Genomic DNA, 19,989 nt, shown 5'->3' on the forward strand with positions numbered 1-19,989 from the left:
GGTGGGGAGGGGGGCGGGTGCTGTGTCTTAGATTCCAGATCTTCTACCTGGAGAGGGAAAGGGGGCAACGAGCTAAAGCAGGAATCTAAAGCGCTTGAAGCAAATCCCTCGGACAGCCTCAGGTCCTCCCCATCTCCCATCCCAAACCTCCCTGGATTTGGGGATAGGAACTCTTTAACACCAAAGTTCTCAGCTCCTCAAAGACACCTTCACTTTTCCATTCTCTTCTTCAGGGTCGGCGGCGGGCCTCTCCCCCACCCCAGCCAGTGCTGGGAATAGAGACTGACCCCAGCGACCCACGTCTCCGTCTTGAAAAGTTAAATCAGATTAGCTCATTAATGACCTTTGCAAATATCTCCGTGGTGGGCTGGCCTCTGAGGGCCCCTCGCCTGCCTCACGGGCCGCTGGGCTCGGCGTTAATGAATGACTTGGGCAGGCTGGTGCAACAGAGGCCCTCTGTGAAGTCAGAGGCACTGGAGGGGGCGCAGATCATTAATAAATATTGATTTGGCTCCAGGGGAAGCAGCCTGCAGGAGAGCCGGCCCTGGACACCCACGTCGTGGTCTCGTTAAGTCGGGGTCAACTGCTCAGCCCGGACGCCAAGGGGTGGCTGGCTCAGGAGTACTCCTGAGCAACAGGCCCCCGCGGGCCTGGAGGGAGCCTGCTTCCTGGCCAACGGGTCAGAGGAGGCCTATTAAATTTATAGCAGTTCAAGGTGCAGGCTGAGTCCCACGAACCCCCTCTGTCCACCAGACGTTCACCAGCCCCAGGGTCCAGCCAGTGAGGCACCCAGCCTTGCCCCAGACTTCTGCCTCCAGCCAGCTCAGGGAGGGCAATAAATCCTCCTTTCCTGGGCCCAAAATAGAAGGGTGTTTTCACTCCCTCTTCCCAGGCTCCTGGATGTCTCCTCTGAGGCAATGGCCTCCAGCCTCACAGAGAAGCGTTGGTGTGCCGATCCCAACAGGGAGAAGGTAGAGTGCCAACACCCTGCAGGATGAAGGCTTTGGAGGGTTTTATTTTTTCTCTTTTAAGGTGCTTCGACTTTCTTTCCCGGTAAGAAATGCCCCGCAGAAAGGTCTTGGCAAGAACGGGTGAGCCAAATGCTGGCTGACGGTGCCGAGTTAGTTCCTGCGTCCTCCTGGGCAGAGCGGAGGCGCGGAGGGCTCAGGGTGCACCTGTATCGGTGACATGATGGCAAAGCTTCTGACCTCTGCGTCCCCACGTTAAAATGAGAATGAGAACCAGGCAAATAAAAGGACCCAGGCATGAAGCAAAGGGGCAAAAAGGGGTGAAAGGCTGTTCAAATAAATCAGTGATGGAATGAGTGAATGGATATGCGTGAAATCATGAATAAATAAAAGAACGGCCTGCAGAATCCTTTATTCCAATCTCCACCTTAAGCTGGAACTATCCTCGCAATATCCTCTCTAAGATTCCATGTATCTTATAAACATATCCACTGGCGAGTTGCCCACTATGTCCCCAGATACCGAGTCGTGTTTTCTGAGAGCCTTCCTTGCACACCTGCCACCTACCCCTGCGGTTATGGCCGACCTACCTTGAGACGAACAGACTACATCTAAAGCCTCTTCCACAGTATGTCTGTCTCCCTCCACGTGTCCCTCCCTGACCCTGCTCCCCCTTCTCCCCACCACGCCCCAAACTGGCTTCAGTGCACCTCTTAAGTGCTCCTGTTGCAAACCACACTTTCCTAATCCTGCCCGCATCGTGCCACATAGGAACCACCTACTAGATTATAAGATACATGGGTCTCAGCACCGTGTGTATCCTTTTTCCCACCCTCCCCATCCTGTGACTGGCACCGAATGGGGGCTCAATGAATATGAATTGCGCAAATGAATGATCAACTGAATTAGGGCATAAATGTGAATGAAAGAGGAGAAGGTGGCAAAGCTGACTGTGATTTTTGAGAAAGAGTAGTAAAAGAATATGAAAGGAAACCCCAAGAGTCAGAATCTTAATAAGTAAGAGCCACATAATTTACAAAATGCTAAGGAAAGAGAGAATGCCAGGGGTAGCATGGTCAAGCACTACAAAAGTTTCAAAAGGAGTGAAAACAACAAAAAAAGAGGCTACTGGTTTGGGTAATGGGTGTTGTTAGAATGGTAAGGAAGAAGAGAAGAAAAAAGAAGGAAGGGAGAAGAGAGGGAGGGAGGGAGGGAAGAAGGAGGGAACCTGTATGAGAAGCTGGCCTTCTGTCTCTTAGAACAGTGCCATTTCCAATATAACACACAGCCAAGTGGATTATGGTAAGCATCACAATCACGTTCATAGGAAGTGATACTTGGAAATGAGAGGTCATTCCCAGCGCCCCTCCTATCATCTCACACATGAAGTTGTCTCCCTGGCTGCCAGGTAAGGCTGGATCCAGCGAGGGGGTGGCTGCCACCAACTCTCTATATATTATTAGCCTGGCCAGTGTCCAGACCCACGGAGCTGGGGGTGTCAAATAGCCCGAGAGTAGGCTGGCGTTGTAGATCATAGAGCCCCTCCCTACCGAGGCTTAAGGATGTCTAAGCTCAGGGGCTATTCAACTCAAGCAAGTTCAACCCATAGCACACCATAACCTTCAAAGTATCTTGCATGATCTTCCCCATAAGTTCTAAAAAATGGCCAGGTCGGTCTCAGCTCTACTTCACCTATGAGAAAGAAGAGGTAATGAGGCCACCCAGCTGGCAGGGGGTCACACGGGAGTCAAATCTAGCAGGCAGTGTACAGAATAGGAGTCCAAATCCTAATTCTTGCCTCTAAATTCATGGCTTTTTCTGAGTTGCTATCATGGTCCCTCAGTCCAACATGAATGGCCAATCAACACTGTTACAATCATTTCATATTCTCTTAGTACCTCCTCCAACCGAGGGAACACACCTGCCACCCAGAGGAAAGATATTTGACAGGGTAAACTTGAATGGCTGCCTGGAGTGTGGAGTCTTCATTGTTCTGAAAGATGCACTGCGTCTCATCTCCTAATATGGAAAATGACAATAATGTCATCTGTTTGCTCTAGCTGAGGTGGCCGTTGCAAAGCTTAACTGAAACAACCTAATAGGAAAGAATTTTGAAAACACTGGACTTGGCATGCAAATGAGGGATCCCACCTTAGAAAGAGAGCCTGCTTCTAAATTTCTGATCTTCATTAGCATTTCCCAGCCTGGCAAATGGACTGGGCTGTAGAAAGAGCATTTGCCCTGGACCTTCCCTCACAGGTGAATGGAGCTGCCTCTAACCCACTGCAAAGGAGCCGCCCTATGCTGACAACCCCAAGAGCTTCTGCTTCAGCTCAAGGCTTGGTACACACCCCCTGCTTTGCTTACTCTCTTAGGGGTGTGTCGGCTTGTATCAATGAGGCATTTTGCTGGAATAAAAGTCTCATCCCCAGCTGCCATGACTTATGACAACATCAATGCATCCTGCAAGCTTCCAGGTAGACTGAAAAAGGCTATCAATCCTGTGTGTTTTTACAAACATAAAGATCCTTGGTCCCATGCAGACCCAGGGCCACAAGCACCTATAGCCCTGAGATGTGCCCTTTGGGGCGAAGGGAAATGCACCAGAGATGATTTGGAAGGGGGAAGAAGACAGAGGGAAGGCAGAAGCACAGAAGAGCAAAGGAAGGGAGAAAGGAAAGGCTACCACGGGCAGTGGGAATGGGGAAACTTCCAGCCATCTGGACCCCCCACCAGCCCTAAACTGGCTTCTCTCAAAGGGTCCTTAACTCCTGGACCACGACCCCTTGGAAAATCACTCTTGAAAAATATGCATGCACACGTATGTGTACCGTCTTGCCCACAATCCCAGGGGCTTTTCAGACTCCTGCAAGGAGTCCCATCCTTCCTCCACTGTCGATCGGTCTGAGACCTCAGGCTTCTCAGGGGAGCACTACTGGAGCAGCAAGGGGGCCCGAAGACGGAGCTGTGAGCGGGGGCGGAGGGGCAGTGTCCGGGGTAGGACTGAGTAATAATGCTGCTCTTGTCTTCTCACAACATATGTTCCCTTAAATCATTGCTTCAGGCATTGATCCAAATAAAAAAGACAAAATCAGAAATGCCCCCAGGCCAGACAGATAGAAACAGGTAAACAGACAGACGAATAAATATATAAATAGCCCTTCCACTCCCCACAGAAAATACAGTTGTACCGGAAGTCTGGACTCCCTCTGCTTCCACACCAGGATTCCCATCGTTACCACAACTTGAACAAAATCCACCAGATGTCCATTTGCTCTTGGAAAATAACCCCAAACAGATACATTTCTAGGAAGGTGATAATCCTATACCTCCGTCTAGCCAAGACATTCTGTCCGTCTGCTTCTCCTGGCTGCAATCTGCCTCCATGTAGGAATTTTCCATCCCCCTCTAAATGTAATGTCATGCAGAAGACTCAAAGGGAAAGGTAAAAGGATTAGTAGATTGATCGATGGAAGATATTAATGCTCTTTCATGTTGGGTTGAAGAAGGATTTGAGGTCATCAGGAGAGAGGGTAGCAAGAGAATAGATCTCAAGTATTCAAAAGACTCTCTGGATTAAAATCCTATTAAAGTCACATCAGCTCCTCCAGGAGGCATTTTAGAAGGTTGGAGTCTCTTTAACATGTCACCATAATTAACCTTCCCTTAAGCTGTTTTGGGTGGGGAACTTTGGCAATTAAGAAACTGGAAACTTTCATTCTCTATCATCCACATGGCCTTTTGAATGGCTTAAAAACTAGAGTGAAAAGTGATTTAGCCTAATTGATTCGAGGGGTTCAGATCTCCCACTTCAACCTGCTGTCAGACTCGCTCCTGAGATCTTAGCCCCTCAAAAGAAAGGGCACTTTGTCAAGTGACAGAATCAAAGATTCAGATCTACCACGACGGCTTTCTCCCTCTAATCATTCTCCCACTGAGTTCCATGGCAAGAACGACTCTGCAAAGGGATGGGTTGTTTTCCCTAAAAAAAATCTTTCTGGGCCCAGACTACAATTCTCAAAACCGAGAAACCCAAGAGCCGCCCCTCCCTGCAGGGGTGAGGCTGTGCTGTTCGAGCAGGACCAGCACCCTTAGCAGCCCTTCCGTTATGTGGACATTGGGGTCAGGAAACTGTGTCAGGTAGGGACAGCCAGTATGGGATGGGATGACCGACCACATGAATAAATAAAATGAAACGTGTTGTTGTCAAGGGTTAGTCCCTCCAGGATTGTCTTCACAGGTCAGATGTCAACCCGGTTTCAAAGGTCAGCACCCTGCCAGATTCCATCACCTTGTCCTCGTTACAGAACCTGTCCCTGGACTGTATTCACCTGGGTGTCTTGTCGCCCTGGTCAGCCTGTGAGCACCTTAAGAACGGGTAGTGTTGGGCCTCTCTCCCTGCAGCTCGCATCACCAGGCCTGGCGCAGAGAAGCGCGCGACACATGCTTACCCACAGCGGCACAGAATTCACTCTGTGCCTTAAGGCGAGTCATGGCCTCCGTTTTTTCCAATGAAAAATGAAGACGTCTGTTGGGCCGCACGACCTTTGAGGTCATTTGCCAGGTCTCAGATTCTCTGGAAAAGTTGCTGTGTACAGGCTGGCTTTTCACGGCTCCTGCGCTGGGGCCATTATTTATAGTAACAGTGATGATAACGGATAAGAATAGAGAACAGGTACTAAGCCCTTAAACATGCTCTGCATTGTTCTCGATGCTCCACCGGTGGTGTTTCATTAACCCTACGAGGCAGACACTCTTGTTACTCCCATTGGATGCAGCGGGAGATTGTGAAGGTCAGTCATCTGCCCAAAGTCACCCCTGGTTCAGGGGTCTGGGCTCCTAACTAGTGTTGCACGTCCCGTTAAGAACCTCCTTTCTGAGCCTCCAGTTCAGGCTACCAGCCCTACAGCTGATCTACATACATTTTCCCTGGCTCCCCAAGGGGCTGCCTGCCTGCTTGTCAATTGCTTTGATTTCTTACCCCAGGGCTCCAGCCGGCCCAGCCTCCACCTGCTCCAAGCCAGGCAGTTAGCCCCAGGATCCGGCTGGCCCTTTGTCCTGAGGGCCTGCAGCTCCTGTCGGGAGCAGGTGGCCGGAAAAGCAAGAGAAGGCGGTCATCAGCGAAGCAGCTCGGGAGGTGGAAGAGAAGGAGGGCAGAAAGGGTTGAACTGAGGAGGAATTCCAAGTGGCCGCCCCTCGGTGACCTGAGCCCATGTGCGCGGCCGTCTGGGCTCCGCAGGGGCAGAATCTGGGAATAAACTTCCTTGTCCTGGTGATAGCCACAGAAGGATGGGGGCAGGAAAACAAGAGAGGTCTCCTAGGAAGGCCCTGGGGGTATGTTTTAGAAAATGTTTCAAAGGCCTCTGCGAAGAGGTGGGTCTCATTTGAAAGCATCTCTGCCCATTCAAATTGTTATTTAAAATAACGTTTGAAATCCTCCTGACCTAAATTCTTCAGTGTTGGCAAAAAACAAAAACAAAACAAAACAAAAACAAATGCAAAACTTTTGATTTTACGGTAGGAAAAAGCGTTTTGATTATTTAAGAGAAAAAATAGTTCATCTCGGCAATCGCACTAAGTATTTACCCAAATGAGTTTTTGACTCACGTCCACACAAACCCTGCACGCGAATGTTTATAATAGCTTTACTCGTGATCACCAAAATTTAGAACATAAAAAAATTGCAGCAAGAGGAAGAAAACTATTAATATAAGAAATCTCTATCTTGAGAAAGTGAAGAAAGAACTAACATTTACTCAATGTCTAAAATATCCAGGGGTTCCTCCAGGTCCCTAACGTACACCTTCCAGATTAATCCCCCACAATGGTCTACCAGAGTGGATGGTATTTTTGCCACTGTTTCTTGAAGAGAGCGTCAAACTGCTGGTGTTGCAAAATCCCTCTGTTTGTTACCTGTGTCTTTCTTCTTGTCCCGGGAAAGTTCATGGACGGTGGCACCGATGTCATGCCTCAAGATCTTGATGATGTTTGCCAGGACAGGCATGCTACGTTGATCCAGATAGGTAAAAAATTCATACTCATCTTTCTTCAAGCGCGAAGGTCTGGATTCAATGTGGGTCAGGTTTATATCATTCTCCTAAAAGAGAGAAGTAGGAGGGCCGAGGGGCCAGTCAGTGGAATTAACACAGACAAAACCTGCAAAACAGAGCAAAACACACAACATGATACAACGCAGAGAGAGGAGGAACAGGACTTTTGTTACACACGTTGGAGTAGAAGCAAGTCCTTCAAGTAGCAAAAGTTGTTTACTTTTCTTCCGCAAAACCAAGTAACAAAAGGTCGGTGAAACAGTGCAAATGACAGAATTTAATCACATGGAAATCTGCTAAAAGCCTACTGTTGCAAACCTAAGATTTTGGTTTGGTTCAAATGACTAGAGCAGCGTTGCCAAAAATGTTTACATAAGGAAACCTCCTTTCCCAAATAAAATCCCGTAGAATCTCAATAATAATATCTCATTAAATTAACAATACAGAAGCAACATTGCCTGGTTTTAAATAGGGTCCAGGGGAGTCAGGCTTATTGGGTTTAAATCCCTTGTAGTTTGGGAAGTGTATCTTTCTCCTTGATTGTTAGTAGCATAGGGTTGAAGAGAAAATATGGATAATTACAATGATGATACCTTTTCATTTTGAATTTTTAAAAAAAATTGTTTAATGTTTATTTATTTTTGAGAAAGAGAGAGAGACAGAGTGTGAGCAGGGAAAGGGCAGACAGAGAGGGAGACACAGAATGTGAAGCAGGCTCCAGGCTCTGAGCTGTCAGCACAGAGCCTGATGCAGCACTTGAACCCACGAATCACAAGATCATGACCTGAGCCAAAGTCAGAAGCTTAACTGACCAAGCCACCCAGGTGACCCAATAACATTTCCATTTTGAGTATTACTTCACAGTTTAGAATTATGTTCTATGACCTTCCCAACAAGCCTTTGAGTAGGTTAAGGGGGATGTAATATGTGAAATCAGAGATGATGGTGCTTTGCCGAAAGCAGCTGGAGAGAGAGGACCATTTTTTTCCAACCTGGGAGTCATGGTGTTCTGACTACACTGCCTTTCCTGCCAGATACAGTGAGAATTCTGCAAGCACTAGCTATTATCATTATTACTACTAGTGTGGCAAGCACAAGAAATGAAACCCTCTGGAAATAGCAAGCACAGCAATAAGTGACCCCATACAGGTACTCTTCCTGAACTTTCTTCCTCATAATCCCCGAAGGCACATGATGGAGCCATTGTTTATGGGCACCAGCTGCAGAAAATATACCCCTAACAGTGATGGCCAGGTAGCCCAATTTGAGGGCCCCAACTAAAGAGAGAGAGAGAGTGCTTAGAGGAGGGAAGGTCAGAGAGATAGCGGTCACTCTGAAGCTTTCTAGACAAACAGAGGTGACTTCCTAAACAAAGCAAAGAGCAACGTCATCCTCTTGGCTCAGAAAGAAAGAAAAGGGATAAGTTTCATCTAGTATTTGCCTAAGTTGAAAGTTTAAAAGAAAAGATAACCAATTCCTGCCTTGTGTAGACCAGAGAATACATCAAAGCCAAGAACTGAGAGTGGACACACCTCTGGCATGCTTATTTACAAGAGTACAGCAGGGGTGGGAGGGCTAGGAAGGGGTGGGAGGTGGAAAAGGGGCTGGGAGGGCTGGCAGACAGACTATAGGCTGTTAATGTTCAACACCCACACTCTACCCTCAGCAAAAGCACTTCCAGAGAGAAGTCTCTCACTTTCGCAATAGCCATGACTCAGTTTTTATAATTCTGGAGATCTAACATATGGGGGAAATTTTCACCAAAATCCATAAGCTAACTAACTCCTGCTATGGGAGAATGATTAGGTGAATTGCAGTGGAATCACTCTGTGGAGATTATGCAACCATTGAAAAGCAAGTAACAATCACAAGTCAATCAGCATGGTACACCATTAACACATTAACAAAACAAAGGATAAAACCATGCAATCATCTCAATAGACATAGAAAAAGCATATGACAATATACAATATCCATTTATCATAAGAACTCTCAACAAAGTAGGGTACAGAAGGAACATAACTCCACATAATAAAGCCCATATATGGCCAACATCTTACTCAACAGTGAAAAATTGAAAGCTTCTCCTGTAAGATCTGGAACAAAACAAAACATGGAAGTCCTAGCCAAGCAATTAGGCAAGAAAAAAAAATAAAAGGCATCTAAATTGGAAATGAAGAAGTAAAACTATCACCATTTTCAGATGACATAATGCAACATGAAGAAAACTCTAAAGATTCCACCCAGAAACAACTGGAACAAATAAATATATTCAGTAAAATTATGGAATATAAAATTAACATTCAGAAATCAGTTGAGTTTCCATATGCTAATAATGAGCTGTCAGGAAGAGAAATTAAGAAAACAATCCCATTTACAATTGCATCAAGCAGAATAAAATACTTAGGAATAAATTTAACCAAGGATGTGAAAGACCTGTACTCTGAAAACTATAAGACATTGATAAAAGAAACTGATCAAAGAAATGGAGAGCTATACTGTATTCATGAATTGGAAGAATTAATATTGTTAAAATGTCCACACTACCCAAAGCAATCAACAGGTTAAATAAATGAAATCCCCATCAAAATACCAGTGTCATTCTTCACAGAACTAGAACAACAAATCCTAAAATTTGTATGGACCCACAAAACACCCTAAGTAGCCAGGGCAATTGAGAAAGAAGAACAAAACTGGAACTATTATATTTCTTGATTTTAAACTACACTACAAAGCTGTAGCAATCAAAACAGTATGGTACTGGTACAAAAATAGACACACAGATCACTGAAATAGAACAGAGAGCCCAGAAACAAACCCATGGATATATAGTAATTCATCTATGACAATGGAGAAAGAATATGGAGGAAGACAATGGGGGAAAGGACAATCTCTTCCATAAATGGTTCTGGGAAAAACTGGACAGTCACATGCAAAAGAATGAAACTGGGCCACTATCTTACACCATACACAAAAATAAATTCAAAATAGATTAAAGACTTGAATGTAGGATCTGAAACCATAAATCTCCTAGAAGAAAACATAGACAGTAAGCTCTTTGACCTTGGTCTTAGCAATATTTTTTGGACCAGCCTCCTCAAGGCAAGTTCAACAAAAGCTAAAATAAACAAATGGGACTGTGTCAAACTGGAAAGCTTTTGCATAGCAAAGGAAACCAAACAAAAAAGCAACTGAATAGGAGGAGATATTTGCAAATCGTATATCCAATAAGGGATTAATATCCAAAATATATAAAGAACTTACACAACTTAATGTCAAAAAGCAAACACTAATTAAAAAATGAGCAGAGGACTTGAAAGGACCTGTTTCCAAAGAAGACATACAGTTGGCCAACAGGTACATGAAAAGATGCTGAACAGCGTTAATCCTCAAGGGAATGCAAATCAAAACCACCATGAAGTATCACCTCACACCAGTCAGATTGGCTATTATCAAAAAGATAAGAAGTAAGTGTTGGCAAGGATGTGGAGAAAAGAGAACCCTTGTATAGCATTGGTGGGAAAGAAAACTGGTACAACCACTATGGAAAACAGTATGGAGTTTCCTCAAAAAATTAAAAATAGAACTACCACACAGTCTAGCAATTCCACCTCTAGGTATTTATCTGGAAAAAAAAAACATCAATTTGAAAAGATATATGCACACATATGTTCATTGTAGTGTTATTTACAAGAGCCAAGATATGCCAGCAACTTGTGTCCATCAATGGGTGAATGGCTAAAGAAGATAGGGTGTGTGTGCATGTGTGTATATGTATATGTATATGTGTGTGTGTAGGAATATATATAGGAATGTTACTCAGTCATAAAAAATAAAGAAAAAATCTGGCCATTTGCAATAACATGGATGGACCTAGAAGGTCTGATTCTTGATTTCAGCTCAGGTCACGATCCCAGGGTCATGGGATTAAGCCCAGCACAGAGCCTGTTGGCATTCTCTCTCTCTCTCTCTCTCTCTCTCTCTCTCTCTCTCTCTCTCTCTCCCTCTTCCTCTCCCTCCCTCTCCCTCCCTCTCCCTTTCTCCCTCTCTCTCCCTCCCTATCCCTCTCCCCTCTCTCTCCCTCTCTCTCCCTCCCACTCCCTCACCCTCCCTCTCCCTCTCTCCTTCTTGCTATCTCTCTCCGTCTCTCTCCCTCCCCCTCTCCCTCTCCCTCTCTCTCTCCCTCTCCCTCTCTCTCTCCCCCTCTCTCTCTCTCTCTCTTTCTCTCTCTCCCTCTGCCCCTCTCCCCCCACTTGCACTCCTTTGGTCTTGCTCTAAAAAAATTAAAAAATAATTTAAAAATAATATTATGCACATAATGAAAAGAAAAATATATCTTTTAAAATGTGAGTGAAGTTTTTGGCTAAGAACACTCAGCCAAATTCTCTAAACCATTTCTCTCCCTTTTGAATCAATTTGTTAATAATTAACTCTCAAGTTTGGCATGCAATTTCCTTATTGGAGTTTTTCCAGCTTATCAGTGTGGATCCTTAGATACCATTAATTTTGGTTGCTAAGAGAGGCTTTAGAAATGAACCTCTAAACCTGATTATGATCATAATTACCATTTAGTAAATGAATTTTTATTTTTAAACAAGGGGTCTGTGTAGGTTTACAAATCGACCCATCTAACATCACCACATCTTTGGGTGAGGGACAAAGAACTCTGCCTGTTATTCCGCATGGACATCTGGATAGAGGCAAGAAAGGTTTAGAGTTAAATATTTCGAAGACAATTTCATAACTTGTCCAATAGCCAATTTATGCATAAAAGACAGCCGTGTAACACCTTAATTAATCAGGTCTCTTGAGCAGAGATTGAGGACTCAGAGAAAAGTAAATAGAAATGAAGAGCCTATTTCAATCGGGATTGGCCAGAAATCCCTTTCTGTTCCCGCCCTTGAGGAAAACCTTTCTAAAGGGGGTTTGGTCAACTGGTGAATAAAATTACAGATACAGAATTCACAATGGTGCAAAATGGATCTATCCTTCTGGATCTTTTCAGGCTTAGGGCCCATCCTTTGCATCTTAATTTCATTCCTCAAGAAAAGGAGAATGGTATAGTGAAGAGAGTGTGGGCTTTGGAGCCAATCTTAGCTCAAGGTCTGGTTCAGCTGCTCACCACCTTTGAATACATTAGTTGGTCATTCTAAACTTCTGTTTGCTTGTGTTTAAAGTAAAACTAATCATATTACATGGCATCTCAGTAACAAAAAAGGGAAATTCACCTCATATGATTTTGGCTTTGCTGCTGGAGACCCACTAAGGACTTACCATACTCTGCCTCTCTCAATTTGGTATAGATAAACACACTTTCCTGGGAGGCAAAACACATTATGTTTTATGAGTTATTTTACCCTTTAATATTTGCTTTACCTTAAATTTTTCTCAGGTCCTTTCCTGAGAGCATGTTTCAAAAAGGAGAAGGAAAAGCTGAGGGTATTTTCAGATGGTACTAGGTTGGAAAAGGAAGATCTTTTGGACTAACTCCGTGCTGTTGCCTTAGAATAAACTTAAATGAAGTTATGTTCTGGCCTATTCAGAGATTTCTGGGGGCAACATCAAAGATGTTCACAAAGAATGCCCCCAAATCATTGGTCTCAAGTAAACAGACAGTAGCTTTCGAGCACTTATTTAATGAAGCACCTTCCATGTGCCGAACGCTGTTCCAGGTACTGGGATACAACAGTGAACAGAGAGGGAAAAATCCCTGCCTTTCTGGAGCTTATATTCTCAAAGCAGGAGACAAACAGTAACTATGAAAAATAAGTAGAATTTACAGTCTTCAGATGGAATGGAGAAAAACAGAGCCAGAAAGAGGGATCGGATATCCCGGGGGTGCCATGAAGGTGCTATTTGAAACGGTGTGGTCAGGAAGTTCTCAAAAAATAAACAAGTGACATTTAAGCACAGACCTGAAGTCAATGAGAGAGCAAGCCATGAGGGAACAGCAAGTGCAAGGGTCCTGGGGCAAGACAGTGTACAACATGACTGAGGAACCCCAAGCAGGCTGGCATGACTGGAGCAGAATGAGCAAGAGGTCGGGCAACAGGACTGAGGCAGAGCAGTAACCGAGCGTGACGTATCGGCCATTACCTGAACTGAGCTTTTCACGCAGAGTGATATTAAGAAGCTATGGAAGGTAATCAGGCAGAGAAGATATGGTCTTTGACTCACGTTTCAAAAGGGGCCGCTCTGGCAGCTGTTTTAAGAATAGACCATATGAGGCAAAGGCAGAAGCAGTCTGGAGGCCGCTACACTATTTGGGGTAAGAAACGACAGTTAAAAGATTAGAGAAGAGGTCTCATGGAGACGCGGGCGAGGCTGCTTATATATTTTACTGATCTCCTCTTGTGAGGGGGCCAGGAACGGCCTTGGTTGACCAAGAATCTAGAAATTAAACCCACTGGGGTGAACAGGAAACCAAAAACATTCAGGAAAGTACGGGCAGCACAGTTAAATCCTGGAGCGAGCTCCAGATTGTTCCCAGCTCTGCTCTGGAAGAGCGTTCTCGGATGGGTTCAAGCAGGATTCATACCCTGGAGGCCATCTTTTGGGACACACTCTTGCCTCCTCTGGAAGTGTCTCTGTTGTGATCTCTGGACCTTTTCTTCCTCAGCCTTCCCCCTTTGTCGGATTATTTCTTCTCCACCCTCCCCTCCACTTATTGGGGTTGCATCCAACTCAGGGAAGACCCCAGCCTGGGGATAACTGGGGAAGCAGCTCAATCCAGGCTCTTTTCGAGGCTTTGGAGAAAAGAGCCTTTTTGTCTGTGTGTTCCTCTTTGTACCCCTTTTCTGGCCACCAGAGTCATAAGATCTAAAAGCCCCTGTATCCTGTTTCAGTCCAAGCTACTGAAGAGCAATCCAAACTCACGTGCCATCAGGGGGTCATGGCACACTTCAAATTTTCACTTCATAATAAACTTCATAATAAAAGTTCAAAACGTAAGCTCTGTGTTGCTAATTCTCCAAAACGTCCAACTCTAAACTATTAACAGCTAAAAATAGCACTGAGTTTCAATTAGAGGCTCTTCTAGTCAATACAGTCATCTGGCTGCACAAAAAGTTTAGTGTGGCACCATTCCTGGGGTAAACAACGATCATGACCTAAATATCCCACCAACAGGAGAGGTAACGTATAGTCACCCAGTGAACATACAGAGAAGGAAATGAATGAGCCAGGACATCACAGACAAACCTCAAAAACAATGCTCGCCTCTCTGTCATCGGGAAAGAAAACTGCAAAAAGAGAGCTGTAATATGATTCCAATTTTATGAAGAGTCAAAGTCTGCAAAACTATGCCGTAGATCATTAATGGGTGGCTCTACACAGCAAAGCATAAAAAGATAAGTGGGAGGAACATCGAATTCAGATTAACAGCTACACGTGAAGAGGAAGTTCATGGGGAAGGGTCCCCAGGGGCTTCAGTCATTTATGCCATGTTTCATTTCTACACATTCAGAGAAACTTCTCTAGTAACGAACTATAGAAGTGATCCCTTTGCAAGGTTTCATTTCTTAAGCAAGGAGTTACATGGGTGTTCTTTTTTTTTTTTTTTTTAATTTTTATTTATTTTTGAGACAGAGACAGAGCATGAACGGGGGGAGGGTCAGAGAGAGAGGGAGACACAGAATCCAAGCAGGCTCCAGGCTCTGAGCTGTCAGCACAGAGCCCGATGCGGGGCTCGAACTCACAAACTGTGAGATCATGACCTGAGCCGAAGTCAGACGCTTAACCAACTGAGCCACCCAGGCGCCCCCATGGGTGTTCTTTACATCATTATCTGTATTAGGGGTTTTAAAGAAAATTCTGAAAGTCATCCTGGCTGTAAGAACTTTTTTTCTTCTGGTGAAACTCAAAGCTCTTCTTATTTTGATGAAAGAAGCAGTGTTCCAGGAAACGCTGTACTGCTCACGACTGCTCCGGACCTAAGCCCAGAGGGGTTAAGGCAACCCTTGTGGGTCATTCTAGATCCTGCCCCGCTCACCAGGCCCCAGGGGTCACAGGCGCGACCTTAAAGTCCAAACTTTAGAGTAGTAAACATTGAATATCTGCTTAGATGTCCCCTCTGCAACCCAGCCTCTGTCCCCAGGAACGCTGAGGTGGCGAGATAGAAAGGATTTCAGGATTCTGTGACCTGACCACTTGTTTGTTCACTCACGTCAAGCCATTTGTTTCTTTGTTCTAGAATGAACTTCCCCTTTCCTCTCCCCCGGTCACCTCTTTCAAGCTTCAGCTTGAGCATTCCATCTGCAAGAAGCCTTCCCTGGCTGACTCTGTTTCACGGAGCCCTGAGCTTCTCTAATTACTGTAGAGTCAGAGAATGACTATCTGATTCACCCCAGGCTCTCCAGCACCCATATAGGGTCTGACAATGGTAGATACTCAAAAAATATTAATTGAACACGTAAATGAGGGGGGATGAGCTCACTGAATATCCGATGGGGAAAAGACATGGGTCAGCTGGGCAGAGGCAGAGCATAGGACGTGAACATGACAAACACTGACTGGCCCTTTCCATTTGTTTCCAAAAGCCCAGGCTACTGTGAATACAGAGGGTGAACTCTGAGGCACTTTTGGCTCTAAGCGTCTAGCCTTGGGCAGCTTGCTTAGTCAGAACCTCTGTGTCTCCATCAACTAAATGATGCTAATTGAGCATACCCATGAACTTCAGCACTCTGTATACCCATGCATTTGCTTGTTCTTTTCCCTAGAGGATCTCAGGTAAGGTGATTAGTGGAATGCTGACTGGTGGAGGGAGACCTCTTTGCAACTTCCCCAGGGAGCTGGCATCTAATTTTATAGCCCATTACTAAGCCACTTGCAGCAAAGACTCTCAGGAGACTATTTTTCTAAGAAGGCACAGACATGAGCAGCAGAGGCTAAAAATATAGAGAGCTACAGAAAATGCTTAAATAAATGCATAAAGAATTGAAAGTTAGAACAACTGGGGACAGGGGATGCTGGACCCCAATTACTAAAACATCTGCTTCCCTGTCTCACCACCCAGACAACATACGTAAACACAGTTCTTCTGTATCTTTATGATAAATACCAAACTGATTGTGTTACATTCTGATGTAGTCCCTGGCTGAGGTTTACAAGGACACACGTCCACTGCCCGGTAACATCTTAATGGAATGGTGACTTTGGTGCTAAGCACCTGAGGAAAAGAACAGGCTCTTGGGCAAGGAATGAAGCCTGGCGATGCAGGGACAAATCTGCGCTCACTCTGCAGATCTCATTTCTTGTGCTGGGATGTCCGTGTGTGCTCCTGGTAGCTCGGGGGTTAAGAAAGTTTTCACCATATGGAGTCAGGCCAGGGTGGGGGGGTAAGACGGGCTAGGCTCCCATGACTGTTAGTCTTTCATTTATTACTCTGAGCACGTATTAAGGTTTAGTTAAAAGTCCCCGATGTATCTCTGCTACAAGGCGTCAAAGGATGGTCCCGCTCATTAAACATGGACGGAACTGCAGTGAAGGATTCACAGGGTACAGGTGATTCTCCCATACGGAATGTTCTCCTTCTACTGCCAGTCTTGGGGGAGCTGGAGAGATTTGTATCCTTTGACTCTATTAAGGGAAAGTAGGTTTGTTTACACCATAATGTCTGCTTTGACTCTGCCCTGCCTTTTGCTGCCTGTTTTCATAGTAGTAATGCTCGAAATTAGTGCCTTCTAGCACTCTTCTACCACAGAGATATTGCCTTTACTTGATTTAAAATATGCTTATCGTAATTGCAACACCTTGCCCTTTTACGTCTGAAGTAATGGAAAGTAAGCAGGGTTTTTCTTCCATAATGGTCCTTCGAATATTTGGGAGGAAAAAAAGAGATTTAATTGCCCCATCTTTCCTCTTCAAGGCAAACAATTCTAATCCTTTAACTCCTTTTCATATTGCTAAGAATTTAAGAGTTCCTGAAGTTCTAGGCACTCTAAAAATGTGGTGCATAGAATGACAGTTAATAGAGCTCTTACCCTGTGTCTGACACTGTGACAAATATTTTACATGTGTTAATCCCTGTCTCACAGCAACCCTCTAATACAGGCTTAGTATTTCCTTTATTTGAAAAATAAGGAAACAGGATATACAGAAGGGGCACCTAGGTGGCTCAGTCGGTTACATGTGCAACTCTTGATTTCGGCTCAGGTCATGATCTCTCAGTTGGTCAGATGAAGCCCTACGTCAGGCTGTGCACTGTCAGCATGGAGCCTGATTGGGATTCTCTCTCCCTCTCTCTCTCTCTCTGTCCTTCCCTCTCTCTCTCAAAATAAAGAAACTTAAAACAAACAGCTTGTGTTTAAAAATAGATAAATAAAAATAAGGAAACAAAGCTACCAAGGGATAAATAACTTTTTCAAGGCCATCCAGCTCACAGGTGGTGCAACAGGGTGTTGAACTCAGTTTGGTTCCCAACAGTACACTTGACCCAGTCCTGTTCTACTCCTCAGGGCCCCAAACTTAGGTTACAACTGATGGTCTGGAGCTCATAACTCTGAAACAGCATAAGCTTAGTGGAACGCTCATGCCTGCAAAAATGTTAATAGGCCTTTCTTGAACAATACCTCCTGGCCAAATACATTTGGGAAATACCAAGCAACATAACATTGGATAAATTTCCTCTCTGCAGGGCTTCTCAGAGCCTTTAATATGTTTACGTGTACAATGGATTTCCAAAATCTAAATGTAGAATTTTCCAGACATAGTCCCTCTCAGAACTCTTTTCTAATAAAACACCTACTAATGTGTAGAATGTGATAGACTATTGTTTAGGAAACGCTGCATAAGGTGTAGTTTAGATTCCTTCCTTGGCTTTTCTTTTTTATTACCTTTGGTTTCATTATACATGGTCCAGAGGTTCAGTGTCAATGCCACACTTTAGGGGGTTTGTCTGTATTTTCACCTAATGCTTGCTCGTACGCCTCATTCACAAAGATATGATGAGAGATATAAATACACAAACACTCTCTGGCCACCACAATCTCTCTGCTCTACCAAGCTACTCTGCCTTTCTTTAATGGCCCTGCCCCAACTCATTGCCATTTGCCTGTGAATGCTCACAGGCTATATTAAGTCATTCGTTCTAGGTTTTTCACTTTGTTTTGGAAAGAAAAATTAAACATCAAGGCTTCTGACTCCCTCTAGTCTTCTAACAGCCTCCCCATCATTATATCTTTTCCAAGATTTCTAATAGGGTTCATAGATCACATGTGGAAGGGATAAAGGAAAAGACATTGTATGAGCATCTTCTGCAGGCTCAACTTGTATCACACATTTTATGTACCATGTAAAATCTCATAGCCCCCTGGAGGTATAGATCATTAGCCCCACTTTATAGATGAATAAACACAGGCACATATGTTAAATTATCTGCCAAAGTCAGTGATATCTGGGATCTAAATTGCACAGGGCAAAACTGCTGCTCCTTATATGCCTTATATCACAACATGTAGCTAGTATGCTATTTAGAACCAAAGATAGGATCTCATCTAAAGGCAAATGAGTGATCCCTTGAATCCTCATAAAGTCTTGGCCCCGGGAAGTTCCCTAATCCACCTATTTGTAAGTGTCAGATGGATGATAGGATAAAGTGACTTCACCATGGACCCAGATCCTGAAATACTAAAGCCCAGCCATGTTTCTCTTGGTTTTCAATACTTTATTCCAGCGTTCCCAGCTCAAAGACCGTTGTCTTGAAAAGAACACACGCAAGATAAAGGCTAAGTTGTTCTGCTTTCTCATAAACAACTGATTGTACTCTGATAAAAATGTTAAGCCTGGCATTTTAGAATCCTAGTCAATTTCTGAGGTTCTACCACATTATGTGTTCACCTGAGACGAGCTATTGAGCCCCCTGAACTTTAGTTTCCTTGTCTCTATAATGAGTATGGTATCACTCATCTCTACTAAGTTATTTAATTTATGGAAAATATTAAAATATTCTGACTACTAAATATGATTTATTTCATGGAAAGTAGAGGGTACAGTCCCTGGTGACAGCAGGAACTCCTTCCCCGGCAACAGCTTAGAGCAGTGGTTCTCATTCCTGATTGGGCATCAGAGTCACCAGTGGAATTTAAGGAAAACTCAAGAACAAACAGACAAACAAACAAATCCAAAACTCATAAAGGAAATGACTGAAAATATTAATCACAGTAGAACTTGAAAGGTCGGTATGACAAATAATATGATAAACCCAAGTAACATAAAGAGACAGGGAGAAAATATTTGTCACAAACAATGGTATTCAGATTATATAAAATGTCAAGAAATTGGTAAGAAAAAGATAAATTTGTAGCAGAAAAAGATTAAAACCTGAATGGACATGTCACAATTTACAAAAGAATAAAATCCAATGTCATGTAATATGAAGACACTCCATCATTTCATTCATAATCAGAGAAACGAAAATTAAAACAATAAATTACCGCATCCCGGGGTGCCTGGGTGGCTCAGTCAGTTAAGCGTCCCGACTTTGGCTCAGGTCGTGATCTCACGGCTCGTTCGTGAGTTGGAGCCCCACGTCAGGCTCTGTGCTGACAGCTCAGAGCCTAGAGCCTGCTTCAGATTCTGTGTCTCCCTCTCTTTCCTCCCCTCCCCCACTCACACTCTGTGTCTCTCTCTCTCTCAAAAATAAATAAACATTAAAAAAACAATTAAAAAATAAATCACCACATCCCACCCATTATATTGTCCATGATTAAAAAGCAATAATACGTGAATAACTTTAGAAGTGTAAGTATTCCCACAGTGAACTAATGGGAGCATAAATTGTTAAAGAACATTTGGAGAACGACTTAGTAGTTTCTTTTAAAACTAAAAATGTCCATGACCTAGGACCAGCAATCAAAATTCTTGCTATCTACCCTCGAGAAATATTTGCACATTGCATACAAAAGAAAGAGAACAAAGTACTGCAGAATTGTCTGTGACTTCAGAAAATAGGAAACACCATAGATGTAAAAAAT

The 19,989-nt window shown here is 44.0% G+C and overlaps 1 protein-coding gene across 1 annotated transcript in view; it reads right to left on the minus strand.

The window, feature by feature from the left end:
• PAH (phenylalanine hydroxylase) overlaps positions 1–19,989 on the minus strand; it is a 70,740-nt gene that overhangs the window by 40,601 nt on the left and 10,150 nt on the right. Inside the window, exon 3 of the mRNA XM_007085673.3 lies at positions 6,882–7,065. Coding sequence (XP_007085735.1) covers positions 6,882–7,065 — 184 coding nt within the window. The remainder of the gene's footprint in view (positions 1–6,881; positions 7,066–19,989) is intronic.

Source organism: Panthera tigris, chromosome B4 (genome assembly GCF_018350195.1).
Source record: "Panthera tigris isolate Pti1 chromosome B4, P.tigris_Pti1_mat1.1, whole genome shotgun sequence".
NCBI lineage: Eukaryota > Metazoa > Chordata > Mammalia > Carnivora > Felidae > Panthera > Panthera tigris.